Source organism: Besnoitia besnoiti, chromosome V (genome assembly GCF_002563875.1).
Source record: "Besnoitia besnoiti strain Bb-Ger1 chromosome V, whole genome shotgun sequence".
Classification (NCBI taxonomy): Eukaryota; Apicomplexa; class Conoidasida; order Eucoccidiorida; family Sarcocystidae; genus Besnoitia; species Besnoitia besnoiti.
In genome coordinates, this window is record NC_042360.1 from 3,938,821 (window position 1) to 3,952,840 (window position 14,020).

The following is a 14,020-nucleotide window of genomic DNA, read 5'->3' on the forward strand; positions in this document are numbered from 1 at the left end:
TACATCCTTACACGGGTATGCTCTTCCCCCTCTGCCTATACAGCAACTGTGGCAATGCTGCTCGTTCTCCACCTCCAAGAATGCGCGGGAAGCACGCAGCCCTCAGAAACCGTCTGTGACTCGATGACAGAGCTTCCTCGGTTCGAAAATGCCCTTTCACACGAGCGTGCACGAATGTTGAAGCAGAGATGCGTTGCGTTGGCTTTGTGGTGCTGAAGGCTACACTGGTGATTCTCTTCGAGGCTTGCTCACTGATGGAAAGACTGGGGCTGTGTGCTGTAGTGAATAGTGCCAACGAGTGTCGAGTGGATAGGCTAATACATCGTGCAAAGTGACAGACCGATCGAGTACCTCGCAAACTGCATGATACATTGTTCGGCGCAGATGTAAAAACCTATGATAGCTGCGTGACCCCTGTTGGATGAGTGTAGCCAGGTCGAGCTTCGCGACACGATTCCGTCGTTGCGTCGAACCTGAAGCCCTATCTCTCCACCTGCGGGCCTCGGTGTTCGTGGCACTTCGGTGCGATACTCTCGCACGACAGCCGCAGTAATTTTTTTTCAAAACGAATTTATGCGTAAGATGCAGCCTTGCACGATGAATTTATGACGATTCAAAACAAGATTCCAAAGCAAACTGACAAACCAAACGCACTGCCAACGCCGACTGATCGTTCGAGTTGTGCTCCCTTGTGGCTTCAGTGGCTGGTGGTGTCTCAAACGACTGAACGTTTAATTCATTCGCCCCTGCGGAAAGCGATGGCAAAAGACCACCGTTGTACAATCGAAAAATTGCATGCCCCTCTTGTGCCTCCCCTTCTCGAAGGCGCGCAGCCCTCCAGCACATACCACAGTCTCTTCCGCAAACAGGAAAGTGGAAATCTTCCCCGAATTTTCATAGCACGGGAGCGCACGGAAGGCACCGCGGTTCCTCATTAGCATATTAAAATACACGCTCTCCGCAGTGGAGTTTTACGCACGCGCGCGAACGCACTTCATTCTCATAATATAACGGCGGCTCGTGCGCGCTTCTGTGCTGTCCCTTGGTCGCGGAAGTTCTCGAAAGCCACCTGTTTAACTGTTACTCGGACTCCCAGATTAAGTACAGAAAGCTTTCCTCGCGTCCGGGAATCCGCTGTTCATAGCTTCATGCGACTGCTCTTTTTCATTTCTGTGAATGCCAATATGCTGCGGTAATATGCCTGCGGCTCGATACGTGTGCGCGCAATGCAGAGAACGGATCTATTGCCCAGCCCAAAAAGCCTTCCTTTACTCGTGTTCTGCATTCTTTGTGTGCAGACCTTGCATGTGCCTCAGGATGTGCTCGTTCGGCTGCGGGCGGACTGTCAGGGTGCCTATTTCATCGATGCCCATGATTAGAACATCATCGGTAGGCTTTGAGCCAGCGGGCCTCCAGTATTGGAGCATGCATAGCTTGTAATTTCCGGGCACTGGGACCTGAAAACAGACAAAAGGCATTAACACTGCCAGTTCCAAGCGCTCCTTCCGGTGAGTTTTGACTTCGTTCGACGGGGGACGTTATAACACGGCATCGCGGTCTTCGCCCGGAGACTTTTTGCAGTCTCCTGCTGCAGACGCCTTCAAACATCCGTGGAGTATGACTCACACTGCCATGCTACCGTCATCCTAACATGCAAGCGAAGTTCTAGGCAGAAGCGCTTGAGAACGGAGGAAGTCCTTCAGTCCCACACAATTTCAGGATTTAGTTACCCCAGTAAACTCTTTCACCGCGGTGCGTCTCAGTCCAGGGTGGCGCCACGAGACATACAAGAAAGCAATTGCTTCGTTGATGCAAACGATTCAATTGGTTCTACAACCGCGATATAAGATGCGAAAACTGTGGAACTGAGCTAGAAACGCCGTCTGCGCACCTGGATACTTTCAAAGAGAACAGCCTGCTCCAAGACATGCGGAGGCGGTTGGGCTGCGACAGCTTGGGTGTCCTTGAGAGCCTCCTCAACGGTTTTGGAATTCTCCGGACTGCACCAGACAAGAAAGGAAAAGAAAAGGTCCTCAAAAAACATATGGCATAGAAGGCAGAGTAGCATGCACGTACATCGGGTCAGAAGGATGCATATCACACATAAAGGGGTTACTCCACCTAGAATCCAGACAAATTGCCGAAAACATCCTGTCTGTCAAGATCTCAGTGTGCGACTAGCATCCAGCAAAATACCGACTCTGTGTCATGTGGACCTCTTCAGCACTGTCAGCGGTTCTCAGACCCAGCAGACGTATACCAGGAGGCTCTCTCGCATGCAGAGACGCGTGCACAAGAAATGACTACATCAATGAACACGCATTTGCTATGCGCCGCAACACGCAAGACATTTCCGATGACACATGGCGAAAAATCAGTTGTTCTCAGCACATCAAGTCCGTCCTCGTGACAGTTTCCTCACGTGCACTTTGTCTTTTCGTGTACAGGCAGGAGCCTGAGGCAGGCGTGTAAGTTGCTTCCGTGGACGAGGAGAGGCTGCGGGAGCGGCCGGTCGGCCGGCTGAAGAGAACACGGACACCAGAGCGCGTCTGTTTAGGGTTTAGAGTTTACCCTAACACCAAGGCTTCGAAACCCTGATGTTTTTCGGGGTTTCCTCAAGCTGCTAGCCAGACGCAGACATGCTGCAGCGGGATCAGGTGCACACGGCAGTATCCCTGACGCGAGTCGTCATCGGCCTGCGCACTTGACGGGAGAAAGCAAAGCAAACGAAAACGTTGCAGGCAGCTTCTGAAAGCGTACCGAAGCGAACAGTTCGTAGTGCTTGCCGCGTGTCGGAGCCGCCATCGCGCAGCGACTGAAACCCTGAAGTTGCGACACCCATCCAGAGAGACACATTGCGGTACCAGTAAGCCACGGCGCGAGGACCACGGCAATACTAATACAGAGAAGACACTGGTCGTCTCCACATTCGCATACGTCATTCTTCAAGAAAGTCAGGGAGTCCGGGTGAAAAGGTCCATCAAGGAATTGACGGGTAGGGTAAGGCACGCAGCGTGCTGAGATCCAATACACTCTCGCCACTCGTAAAATTACGTTTCTTCTGCTATGCTGCAGTCGTACTACGGAACTCCTCGCCTCTCTCAATGCAGCAGCGACAGATTACGCTGCGCCACGCTCATCAAGAATATGCAGGCGGGTCCCCCACGCAGAGCGCAAACACGAGGCGCAGCCCAGAGAGCCGAGTACGGCGGAACAACATGAGTCACGCCAGGGTCTCAAGAGGCGACCACAGTTGACGGGCGCCCACAGGAACCGGCCGGTAGGCGCCAGGCAAAACACTCTGAACTGTAAAATTTAGATGCTGAAAAGAGCGTCGATCAGTGGCGTGACATGCAGTCACTCGTGCGGCCTCGCCTTGAAATCACTACGTGGAGGGCTGAGGAGGGCTGAGACCTTACCGGTTCACAGGTCGCAGTCGACGGATCAGCGAATGGTTCGCATCGCCTGAAACCTCCACCACCAGCGACTTCTTCGTATTTCTGAGATGAGAACACCGAAGCCACAACGAAAGGCGCTACTCAAATGCACTCCAATTCCGAAGCGGGTTCCATGTGTGGTTGCGAAGCATCTGCCGCAAACGCCGAGCACTTCACGCGCAATGAAGAGCTCAGCACCCCCCCCCTCAAGCCTACACTGTCGAATGTGTGCATAGGCGAAGAGGCGGCATGCCTGAGGTGACCCTGTCACTGTCAGAGAGCTCGGTGCATGCGCTGATGCAAGACTGAAGAAAACGTTTACGGCCACCAGACTACATGTAAAACACGAACAACCCGAATCCACAAAGCTACACAAACTGGCTGCAGAATACGCGTCATAGCACTCAATACGTCCGAGCAACGCGAGAGACCAGCTTACGAAGCACTGAGCAGGGACTGTCGGCTTGTTGTCGCATGCGTTCGGCGCACAGTCTGCGAAAAAAGAAGGGGAAACGCGGCGGAGTTTGCTTGCCACTCGCTACCTTGAGGGGCTCACCCAGAGGATATCACACACTGTCTGCGAGGACTACTCTGTCTTTGCCAGACGTGCATTCGCGCAACTGCATATTCGCTGCATGCAAGTGGTCACGAGCGCACGCTGCCTACTTGAGTCTGAATCCCGTAATACACGATTCGCAAGGCTGAGACACCTCCGCTGCCCCCGACGACGCCAGGGTCTCTTGGTGCTGCCTCCCCTGTGAAACCATGGTTCTTTGTACGCAAGCCCTCGCGTGTGTCTACACGCACGCCTAGAGAGGAGTGTCTCATATGCGCAGGAACTACATGTGTATCCAGTGAGTCGCGATTTGCCTGAAATACGGAATTCCGGCGTCGCACGGAGAGTAGTACAGGGTGCGGACGCGGGCGCGTTCAGCTCCTCACCTGTCGGGCAGTCCATGACGATTCCGTTGGATGTTTTCCCAACCGTGTCGACCTGCGGCACCATCTGCGCTGCCGGGAGCTCTTCTCGTCGCAGAACACGGTGGTCGGTCTCTGTGAGGAACTTCTTGCCAACAAACCGGCTGTGCAGGTGCATGCGCTTCAGGTCGTGCTTGAACTGCAGAAAAACGCCGCACTCGCGTACGTAAGTGCGTGTGGACACGCGCGCCGCTGGACACGCACGATCACGGCGAACTGGAGAAGTATGCATGCATGGTTAATTTGCTAACGTGAACGCGACGTAGAATGGCGCCAAAGTTTCAGAAAGCGGCTCGCCCGAGGGGCGCCCCCCCTTCTCCCCAGCCCTCGTTTCGCTTCAACCCTCTCTGAGTGCCTATGTGCGCAGGGTCGGGCTGCGCTGCCAATCTCTGAGACTGCCGGCTTCAACTTCTAGACTCGCGTAATCGGTGAGACCTTAACCCGCGCGCCCGCGTTCTCTGTCCCTCAGTGTGGGGACTGCGTTCGACGCGCGTTCGTCCTCTCTGTGCGATACCTTCTTCATTTTCTTCCAGACAGTGGAGAGCGTGGCCTGCATGAGGTCTTGGTAGTGTTTGAGCTGGTTCAGGTGACCAATTTCCTTGCGCTTGAGGAACATCTCTCGCATCTTGAGTGTGTTCTGAATCTGCAGATGACGCGTGAGGTCGTTTGCCATCTGCGTGGCTTGCTTCAGCTGCTCGTGCTGAAGCACGTCCTGCACGTGCATGTGCGAGTGCGACGCCACCACAGTCCGCCCGCGCGGTCCGCCCTGACCCAGGTGGTGCGACTGCAGCAGCTCGTCCGCCTGAAAGAAGCCACGCCGCAGGCGCAGCAAACAAATCGATAGCGGCAGGTACGGCTTCCACCGCCATGGGCAACCGCAGGCACGCGCACGCGCTCGACGCCGCCGAAATGAAGAGGAACTCCCACAACCACGAAACGCCCTTGCTCACGAGCGCATGCATGCACGAATGCGAACAGATGCACAGGGAAACAACCAGACGCGAAAACAGCGAAAGAGAGAAAGGATATGCAAGCCACCAAAGGTGCCGCGAGACAGCAAGATGGTTGAGGGTTGAAACCCGCAAAAAAGATAGACCTGAGGACGGCGAGGGAAAAGACAGAGAGAACAGGGCAGCCTGAATAGCTGAGAGAGACATGATGCCTGAAGCAAGGGAATCTCAACCCGGATCCCCGCTGAACACTTCAGAGGAGAAAGAGGCACTGCGGCACACGCGAACCCGCACTGTCTCTGCTACCTAGCTCTAAAGGATACACGACCGGTACGAAAATATCGAAGCCTCCCCCCATCCTCACATGTCGACGCTTCTCCTCAGCCGCTTCGTGTTTCATAACAGCCATTTTGTGTTTTCGTTCAATCTCCGCTTCCTTTTCCTTCTCCTCAGCCTTCTTCTTCTCCTCTGCAGTAAGCGCATGTGCAGCATCCTCCTTTTCCTCGGGATTCTGCTCTTTCTTGCTCTCCTCACTCACTGCACCGGCATTCGCATGCATGTGCGCCGCATGACCCTCTGAGTCCTCCTTCTCCTCGCTATCCTCCTTCTCTGCTCCACCGTGATCGTGTGTTGCATGGCTCTCTGCACCTCCCTTCTCCTCGCTATCCTCCTTCTCTGCTCCAGCATGATCGTGTGTTGCATGGCTCTCTGCACCTCCCTTCTCCTCGCTGTCCTCCTTCTCTGCTCCAGCGTGATCGTGTGTTTCATGGCTCTCTGCACCTCCCTTCTCCTCGCTGTCCTCCTTCTCTGCTCCAGCATGATCGTGTGTTTCATGGCTCTCTGCACCTCCCTTCTCCTCGCTGTCCTCCTTCTCTGCTCCAGCATGATCGTGTGTTGCATGACTCTCTGCACCTCCCTTCTCCTCGCTGTCCTCCTTCTCTGCTCCAGCATGATCGTGTGCTGTATGGCTCTCTGCACCTCCCTTCTCTTCGCTGTCCTCCTTCTCTGCTCCAGCATGATCGTGTGTTTCATGGCTCTCTGCACCTCCCTTCTCCTCGCTGTCCTCCTTCTCTGCTCCAGCGTGACCGTGTGTTGCATGGCTCTCTGCACCTCCCTTCTCCTCGCTGTCCTCCTTCTCTGCTCCAGCATGATCGTGTGTTGCATGACTCTCTGCACCTCCCTTCTCCTCGCTGTCCTCCTTCTCTGCTCCAGCATGATCGTGTGCTGTATGGCTCTCTGCACCTCCCTTCTCTTCGCTGTCCTCCTTCTCTGCTCCAGCGTGATCGTGTGTTTCATGGCTCTCTGCACCTCCCTTCTCCTCGCTGTCCTCCTTCTCTGCTCCAGCGTGATCGGGTGCTGCATGGCTCTCTGCATCTTCCTTCTCCTCGCTGTCCTCCTTCTCTGCTCCAGCGTGATCGTGTGCTGCATGAGCCTCTGAGCCATCCTCTGTCTTGCCTTCTGTCGGCTCGTCGGAGTGCGATTGCGACGCGTTCTCTTCTTTATCTTCGCCCTCTTCAGTCTGTGAGGCGGAAGATTCGTCTTTTTCCTGCGTCTTCTCAGGCTTGTGATGATGAGAATGCACCGTGCCTCTGTGTGCTTTGATTTCTGCGTCATGTCCCGAGTGCACATGCAGGTGGCTTCCACCGACGCTGCTTTGAGTCGCATCGCCTGAGTGCCCTTCTTGCTGGGTCTTCGAGGCCTCGGTTTGAGATGAATGTACCTCGGATTTCTCAGCTGACTTGGTGCCTCCCGCTTCTTCCTCCGCGCTGCTGCCTACCATATCGTCGTCTGCCTCGGCAGAGCCCTCCTCGCCCTCTCCTTTTTTCGGTGTACCTCCTTCCTGCACAAATGCGGCGCTGTGATCGCCCGCCGGATACTCTGAGTTCGAATCGGACTCGTCGCGAGATCCCTCGATCTCCTCGTCTTCTCTGTCGTCATCTTCCTCGTTGCCATCCCTCGCTTCCAAGAAGGCGAAGTTCGCAGGCTCCTCTTCTTCGCTGACGCTCTCTGAATCCGATTCACTCTCTTCTGGAGTCTCAGCGGCTTCATCCGTGGCTTCCGTCCCCTCGTCGGGCTCCGCGCCCGCGTCGCTCCTCTTCTCGTCTACACTCACAAAGGCGGCCGCGCCATGAGGTTGCGTCTCGTCGTTTCCCTTCTCCGCGGCGTGCGACTCCGGGGCGTGGCGCGTTTTCTGCACAAACGCGGTGTGGACTTTGGCTACTAGGCGCCGCGCAAACGCACTCGGGTTCAATAGTCGCGAAGGCGCTAAGGGGTCGACGCCGCTCGGTGGTGCCTCTTTCGGCGCGCTCGTTAAGTCCGTGGCGGCGGGGCGTGGACCCGTCGCGTCGGCTGCCACCGCGTGGCTCGCGCTGTCGTCGAGGAAGGAGTCCTTCACGCCGATGGGCTTCGCCAGTGGCGTCGCCTGCGGCTGCGCATCCGAAGTCGAGGCGGAAGGCCGCGCGCTCTCAGACGGCGTCAAAAGAGACGAAGGAGACGACTGGGCTGCGGACGCCGGCGAGAACGAGACAGGCGAGCCCAGTGCCTGCACTTGCCGACCCGAGCGGAGAGACGGACCGTCTCTCCAGGAGGCTCCGCGAGACGAGTAGGTCAAGCCCGAGGGCTCCCCAGCGGCTGCCGCTGTGGAACGCACACGACACGCAAAAACACCGGTCTCATAAAACCACTTCGAGAAAAAAACAGCAAACATGAAGTCGGCAGATTCCGCCGGATCAGCACAAAAACCAGCAAATGGGGTACGCGCACCTTCACTGGGCCTCACCGCCCTGCTGGGACTCCGCAAGGCATCAAGCCCCCAGGAGGTAAACTACTTTAGAATTTTTCAAAGCAGTGATTCTGAATGGTTTTAATAAATCTGTATCAACTGTATAAAGATCTTGTTGTATAACTCAATAAAGTCCCATTCTTTCGGAACAACTACCAAAATCTTCAGCTACTAAAGAAGTGGGTTTATTAAAGAGAGTATTGTGGTGACTGCCACGAGATGAGAGGATCCCAGAAGAGCCACGTGAAGCGTAATGGCCTCTCGCAGAACATGTAGCAACAGCCCGCGAGGTAAGGCCCCGAAGAACGCGCTGCCTGCGCGTGTACCAGACACACGCGCAGACCCCAAACGGGTCGACCTGACCCTGGGTCTGCTGTCGCCCCTCGAAGCGGAATCGCCAGGCTCACAGGCCCCTGGGATGCCCTGGTCGCGCACGCGCGCCTATCTATCCGGCACCTCCACACCGGATGTCTCCTTCGCCGCCCGGAACCCTTCACAGATCCTCCAACTTGATGCTTGATGGGCGGACGGCGCTAGGAACTGCTGCGCCAACGAGGAATGGCTTACATGGATGCTTACCTTTTTTAGCATTTGAGGCCGAAGCGTTGCTGAAAGCGTGTGCGGCTTTGGAGTCCTGCCGGGAGGACTGAAACAAAGAGGCTTGAGCAAGGACCGACCCAGAGGCCCCCGGAGAAGTCGAGAACAAGCGAAGGAGGGGCGAACCGAGCTCTAAAAGGGTAAAGAGCAGGATGAAAGCGAGGTAAACGCGGCTAGCGACAAGAGCTACCCAACTCCCCATCCTCTTTTTCTTCCTGTCGGCGAACATTATGAGAGATCTTCACCTGCAGCCTGCAGCCATCGCCGACAAGCAATGCGACCAAGCATGCAGGACAATTAACACGGCCGTTGACAGCACAAGACGACGAGACGGGAGCGGGAACCCGGTTTCGAAGAAAGCTTGCTCGCGACGAGACAAAGAAGAGGCAACGAAAAAGCCCCCCAAAGATGAACGAAGGGTGTGGCTCTCGCGAGCGCCGTGTCACGGCCGCGTTGTCGAGCTGCAAACCAGCGCGCAAACTTTCGACTTCCACGAGGCGAGATACCACGCAGGTTGCGCAGAGGAAGACCAGAGAGAGAAAGGAGGACGACGTCGTAGGGTTGCCTTACAGGAAGAGGTCTGCCTTCAGATCGCTAGAAGGGCCTCAAAGGAGAGCGCCGGCTTCCAGTCTGCCGCATTGCAACTAAGCCGCATAAACCCTGCTAAGGTAACAGAGCTTTACCCGCCTCAGCGTTCCTCTTTGAGGCAGCACTAGCAAGGCTCGGAAAAAATGGATTTCGGAGAGGAACCTGCTGCAGAGTGGAAGCAGTTTTGTTAAAGCCTTGAAACAAATAAGTTACTGCGCGAGCCGCCCGCCGCTACCGCCCTCGCCAACTCACCGTGTCTTGTAACAGGGAGGAGGCCGAAATGAAGGAGGACGAAGTAAACAAAGGCGATATGAGATGCGCAGGACGTATTAGTTGCCAAAATCAAAAGTGCCTCACCAAGAATATTTTCTTTGTGTCACTACTGCAACTAGAGATTCTCACGTAGCCAACTGGCAAGAGTGCCACGACGGGAAAAGTGAGGGAAAGACACAGCGGCGGCCCGGCCGTGTACAAGAAAACGCGAAAGAAACCCCTTGCCAGTGCCGCGGGAAAGAATGAGTCTTTTCTGGAGCAAGAAGGAGGCGAGGGAAGTAAAGCGGTTTCGCATTCAAGTGTAAATTCTCCAGTGCCCGTGCAGCTGGTGAGGACTCAGTCCATTCCGGCTGCGCGAGTGCTGCCGTATAGCTACGCAGATCACCACGGTCAACAGAAAGCGCGAGTCGGCGACAGGAGCGGGTCGGCTGGGCGCTTAATCGAAACTGACGAGAGGAAGGAGACATTTCGTGCGGAAAACCTGCTTGGTTGTGTCTAGCAATGAACATCTCGACATGTAAGACAGGATAATTTGTCTTGTGTGGTCCGTCACTAACAACACTAGACCTGACGCGCCACTTTCTGTGGCAATGCGGCAGATACGTGTCTCGGCGTGTCCTCGTCACCACAGCTAGTCGCAGAGTTTCGTCTCCACTCGTCATTCATTGTTCTCGCAAAGGCCAGTATATTTTTTAATATCGCAGGACCGCCTACATTTCTGTGTCTGATTGAGTTGTTCCTCCGGCACTCTCAGAATCCCTTTCGTCAGAAGCCACGAAGACACCGACACGGCGCGTACGCAGATATAGTGCATAATATGTGCCTGCATGGCTCTTGTTCACTTGAAATCAGTCTTCCTCTCACCACAGAAGTCCCAAGGCAAAGGATGGACCGAGAGTCTGCTGTAGGCAATCATAAAACAAGAATAGCCCTCAGCTTTAGGTTGCTCGTCACACAGACGAGCTGCGCCAGGAGGCAGTGCCTACGCTGCTCGGTTGCCAGTCGCGGCCTTTGTTTACTGCCTTTCGGAGAGCATAGCGGCACATGGTAACAGTTAGTTCCTTGTAGATATGTCATGACCAAGAACTCCTGTTGTCCCGTCCTGCGTAGTGTTGAGTCTGGTAGTACCGCCAACCCACGCTGACACCCGAGTGGCGTGTTCGATTCAATCAACGCGGAAGACGACCTAAGTGAATCTAGAGCACAAGAGAGCGCTCCGTAACGTTTCCATCATGAACAGCACTTTTTTAGCACACAAGCAGAGCATTAGATGGAGTGTCGGAGAGCTAGTGACCACCCACAGGGATTTTTAGCGCGTCGACCGGTGTGCAAAACATCTGTAATGCCTGTTCAAGTTGGACGGTGCAACTGCAGTGAATTTCAGTTCAGTAGGTTAAGACAGTTCAAGGGCCATTAGCATCTTTCTTCCATTTTCACTGCCCAGCACCGTTTGCAGAATGTGCTGCCAGTCGTCTTGAAAGACAGGCATCTCTTCTGTGGCTCCCCGTTCAAGCTGTCTTTACACTATGTGGCGAAGGGTAGCCATGAACTGCAGACACCGCCGGTGTGCGGCCACAAGTTTCGTCGACCATGTATCGGCAGCGACGAAAGCATGTCCTGCGCGCAAGCTACAACAGAGCATGTTCTAAATAACGTATTTGTCTACGTAAAGATAGAGGTGGAAATCCACCTGAAAAGTGAAAACAAACGAGGAAGATCAGCCAGTTTTGGGTGGAACTGGACGGGAAAAGGCAATCAGAGCTAGCTGAACCTACTGTTAGCTCTTCGGGTGTCTTGCAGTGTGGTCCAGCAGATCTCGAACAAGCAGCCACCCTAATAGCGCCGCGATTTCTCTCCCAATATCTTTTGTTTTGTTTATCGCTGCCACGAGGGCAAGGGGTATCAGCGAGCCACGTCACAACGCATTAGCCTGACGCTTGTGGAGCATCTGCAGAGAGTGCTCAGTACATTTCGGCTTCTCTTGATGTAGCGAGCACTGGAAAATGGCAAGTCTTGCGTCGCAGATGGATGGCCGTCTCAGGCCCTCCTGGATATCCACGTGGCGCGCGTTCTTTCTGTTGTGCACGTGTACGTTTTTCAGCCGGAGCTACTTGAAGGTCTCAACGTCTGATCCATCCGGATTTGCTGCAGCAGACCTAGGGCCGCTGAATTCTAGTAGCATTTTGTTTTCCTATGCTGTTTGGGATGGCGGCCGTGGGCAACCGCGGGCTGCCCGTGAGCCGCAGCGCCTTACTCCATTGCCCAAATTTTTCCTGAACAGCGACAGCGACAAGAGTCTGGAATACAGCTTGCTGCAAGTAGGCGACAAGAGCCACAGTCTTTCCACAGGAGCGGAAGACACAGACTCCGACGCTGCCGACGAGGAGGGCGGGCTCTGGCAGATAAGGAAGGAGCGATCGCGCCGAGCCAAGAAACGCGTTCTGGGCAGCAAAATACGTCGCGGACTCCGGCGGGCTTTCCGTAAACTGAAGAGGAAGGGAAGAAAATTAAAAAAATTCATGTACTCCACTCCTGGACACAAGGCGCTTTCCGATATTGCCAAAAAGATCAAGTTGAAGCGTCGCCTACATGGTCTGGAGTCGCGAGTGCTGACTGGCATCCGAAAGCTTACTAAGCTAAGGAAGAAAGGAAACGTGCTGCGCCTTAAGTTCAAGGATGCGACGTCGCACCTCACTCGACGTTTCAAGAATATGGGTTTGATTGCTGGGGATGAGGACAAAGTCGAGTTTGCGTTTGAGGAACGGCCGCGAAAAGGCAAAGGTGGCAAATACACTGCTCGTCTTTTGGTTCGAGCCGAGCCCCCGAACGTTGCCGCCCCTCATATCCGAGATGCTCTGGTAGGTCTTGTCGTGCATCTGCGAGACCTCGGACTGGAGATGTCCCCCCAGCTCTTGAGAAATTACGGACTATATGGACCAGTCGCCGCGGTGTCGCTGCAGGGAAAACCGGATATTATGCACTCCCCTACTGGTCCGATTTCAGTCTTAAACAGGATATTCTTGTTTCCCTGGACACATGGAACTCTTGAGGACCTCCTGCCCTTGGTGGAGAAAGCAGAAACATCTGTACTGGCTAAGGTGGCGCTTACCACACAGATCGTCGCACTCATGAGTAAGTTGCACACCCTGGGAGTGGTTCACCGTGACTTGGAGCCCGCAGCATTTCGAATCGGAGAAAGAGGCGTTGTTTTGTTAGGAGATATTCCCGCTCTTTCGAAAGCAGAGCATCAGCATACGGAGAAGATGCGTTTCTTGGCCAGCACGACGCCCCCGGAGAACATCCATCGCCACATCGAACGCAAAGATCCTGTGGACACACCAATATCCGATGCATGGCGGACCGGATGCGTGCTTTACCGGATTTGGTGTGGCTCCCTCCCGACAAACAGAATACCTGTGGACGGCGACCTCCACAAGGCTCTGAAGGACACAGAGAGCTATCATGTAGACTCCTCAAAATGCCCTGGAACGCCTAAGCCAGTTCGAAGACTTCTACAAAATCTACTTGACCCTGATCCAGAAACTCGCATTCCCATAGAGCAGGCCCTCCGCGACTTCCCTTTCCTGTCAGATCCAAGCCAGATACCAACGTAGCATTTCGCTGGATGCACGCGGGGTGTCACGCTGGACAATACTTGCCATCGATTGGTCCCGAACCCTGCTGTCTCTGCGTGCTGTAACCTAACCGCTAATCAAACTTAGTGGTGCTGCATTTTGTTTTGTGGAGGCGCAACGCTGTCCGTGTGACGGAAGAAAACAGCAGTCTTTCCAAGAACAGTCGGGTTCACCACTTCTGCCGCTCAGCCGTAGAGCGCATGCTGTTCGGTGGACCTGCAGCTGGAGTTTAACATGTCGGTCACAGCGAAGGTAGAAGCGATTCTGTTTGTGAACACCAAACTCACTGATGTACAACGGCAGTCAAACTTGAAACCTATCTGGCCGCAAACGAGAGCCCATTGAGGGTCCACTTCCCTCATGTTTAGTGTGCCAGATAATTCAGCTTCGCTCTCAGACGCTGCACAGCGGTCGAGATTAAGGCGTTACCACCACGTCCTGCTGACTAGGTGCCTTCTGGTGTAGTAGCACATGTGCGAGTTACTAGCTCTGGGTGGTACCCGTCTGCAACGCGGAACCTCTCCCCAGTGCGATAGTCCGCTTATTTGGCGCGAGAATGATGGAGTCTGGGTCATTTGCTGCTTAAAATCAATTGTCTCCTTTAGCTGGGATACCGTGCGCTTCAGAGAGACGTGCCAGAATACGGGGCAGTTGCCTTCGACGTAGAAGCGGGCGAACGCGCGGCTACGTGGAGAGCTGTCAGGCCTCAGGCTAGCGTCACGCACTGAAGATAAATGACATGCAGTTCGTACTGGTCAGCTGTACATGACGTTGTGTGAA

General features: G+C 54.7%; 2 protein-coding genes across 2 annotated transcripts; one reads left to right on the plus strand and one right to left on the minus strand.

Annotated features, from left to right (window-relative positions):
* Nucleotides 1-1,268: 1,268 nt before the first annotated feature.
* Nucleotides 1,269-8,973, minus strand: BESB_063670 (rhoptry neck protein RON6; the record flags this gene model as incomplete). Its single annotated transcript, XM_029364781.1, has 10 exons — nucleotides 1,269-1,457; nucleotides 1,892-2,000; nucleotides 2,423-2,520; nucleotides 2,761-2,823; nucleotides 3,420-3,500; nucleotides 3,877-3,929; nucleotides 4,380-4,554; nucleotides 4,930-5,217; nucleotides 5,730-8,002; nucleotides 8,727-8,973. 10 exons carry the CDS (start codon nucleotides 8,971-8,973, stop codon nucleotides 1,269-1,271), a joined length of 3,576 nt encoding a protein of 1,191 aa, XP_029219489.1.
* Nucleotides 8,974-11,629: 2,656 nt separating this feature from the next.
* On the plus strand, nucleotides 11,630-13,219 carry BESB_063680 (uncharacterized protein; the record flags this gene model as incomplete). The annotated part of the gene is made up of 1 exon (XM_029364782.1): nucleotides 11,630-13,219. The coding sequence occupies one exon, from the start codon at nucleotides 11,630-11,632 to the stop codon at nucleotides 13,217-13,219; it is 1,590 nt and encodes a 529-aa protein (XP_029219490.1).
* Nucleotides 13,220-14,020: the final 801 nt, after the last annotated feature.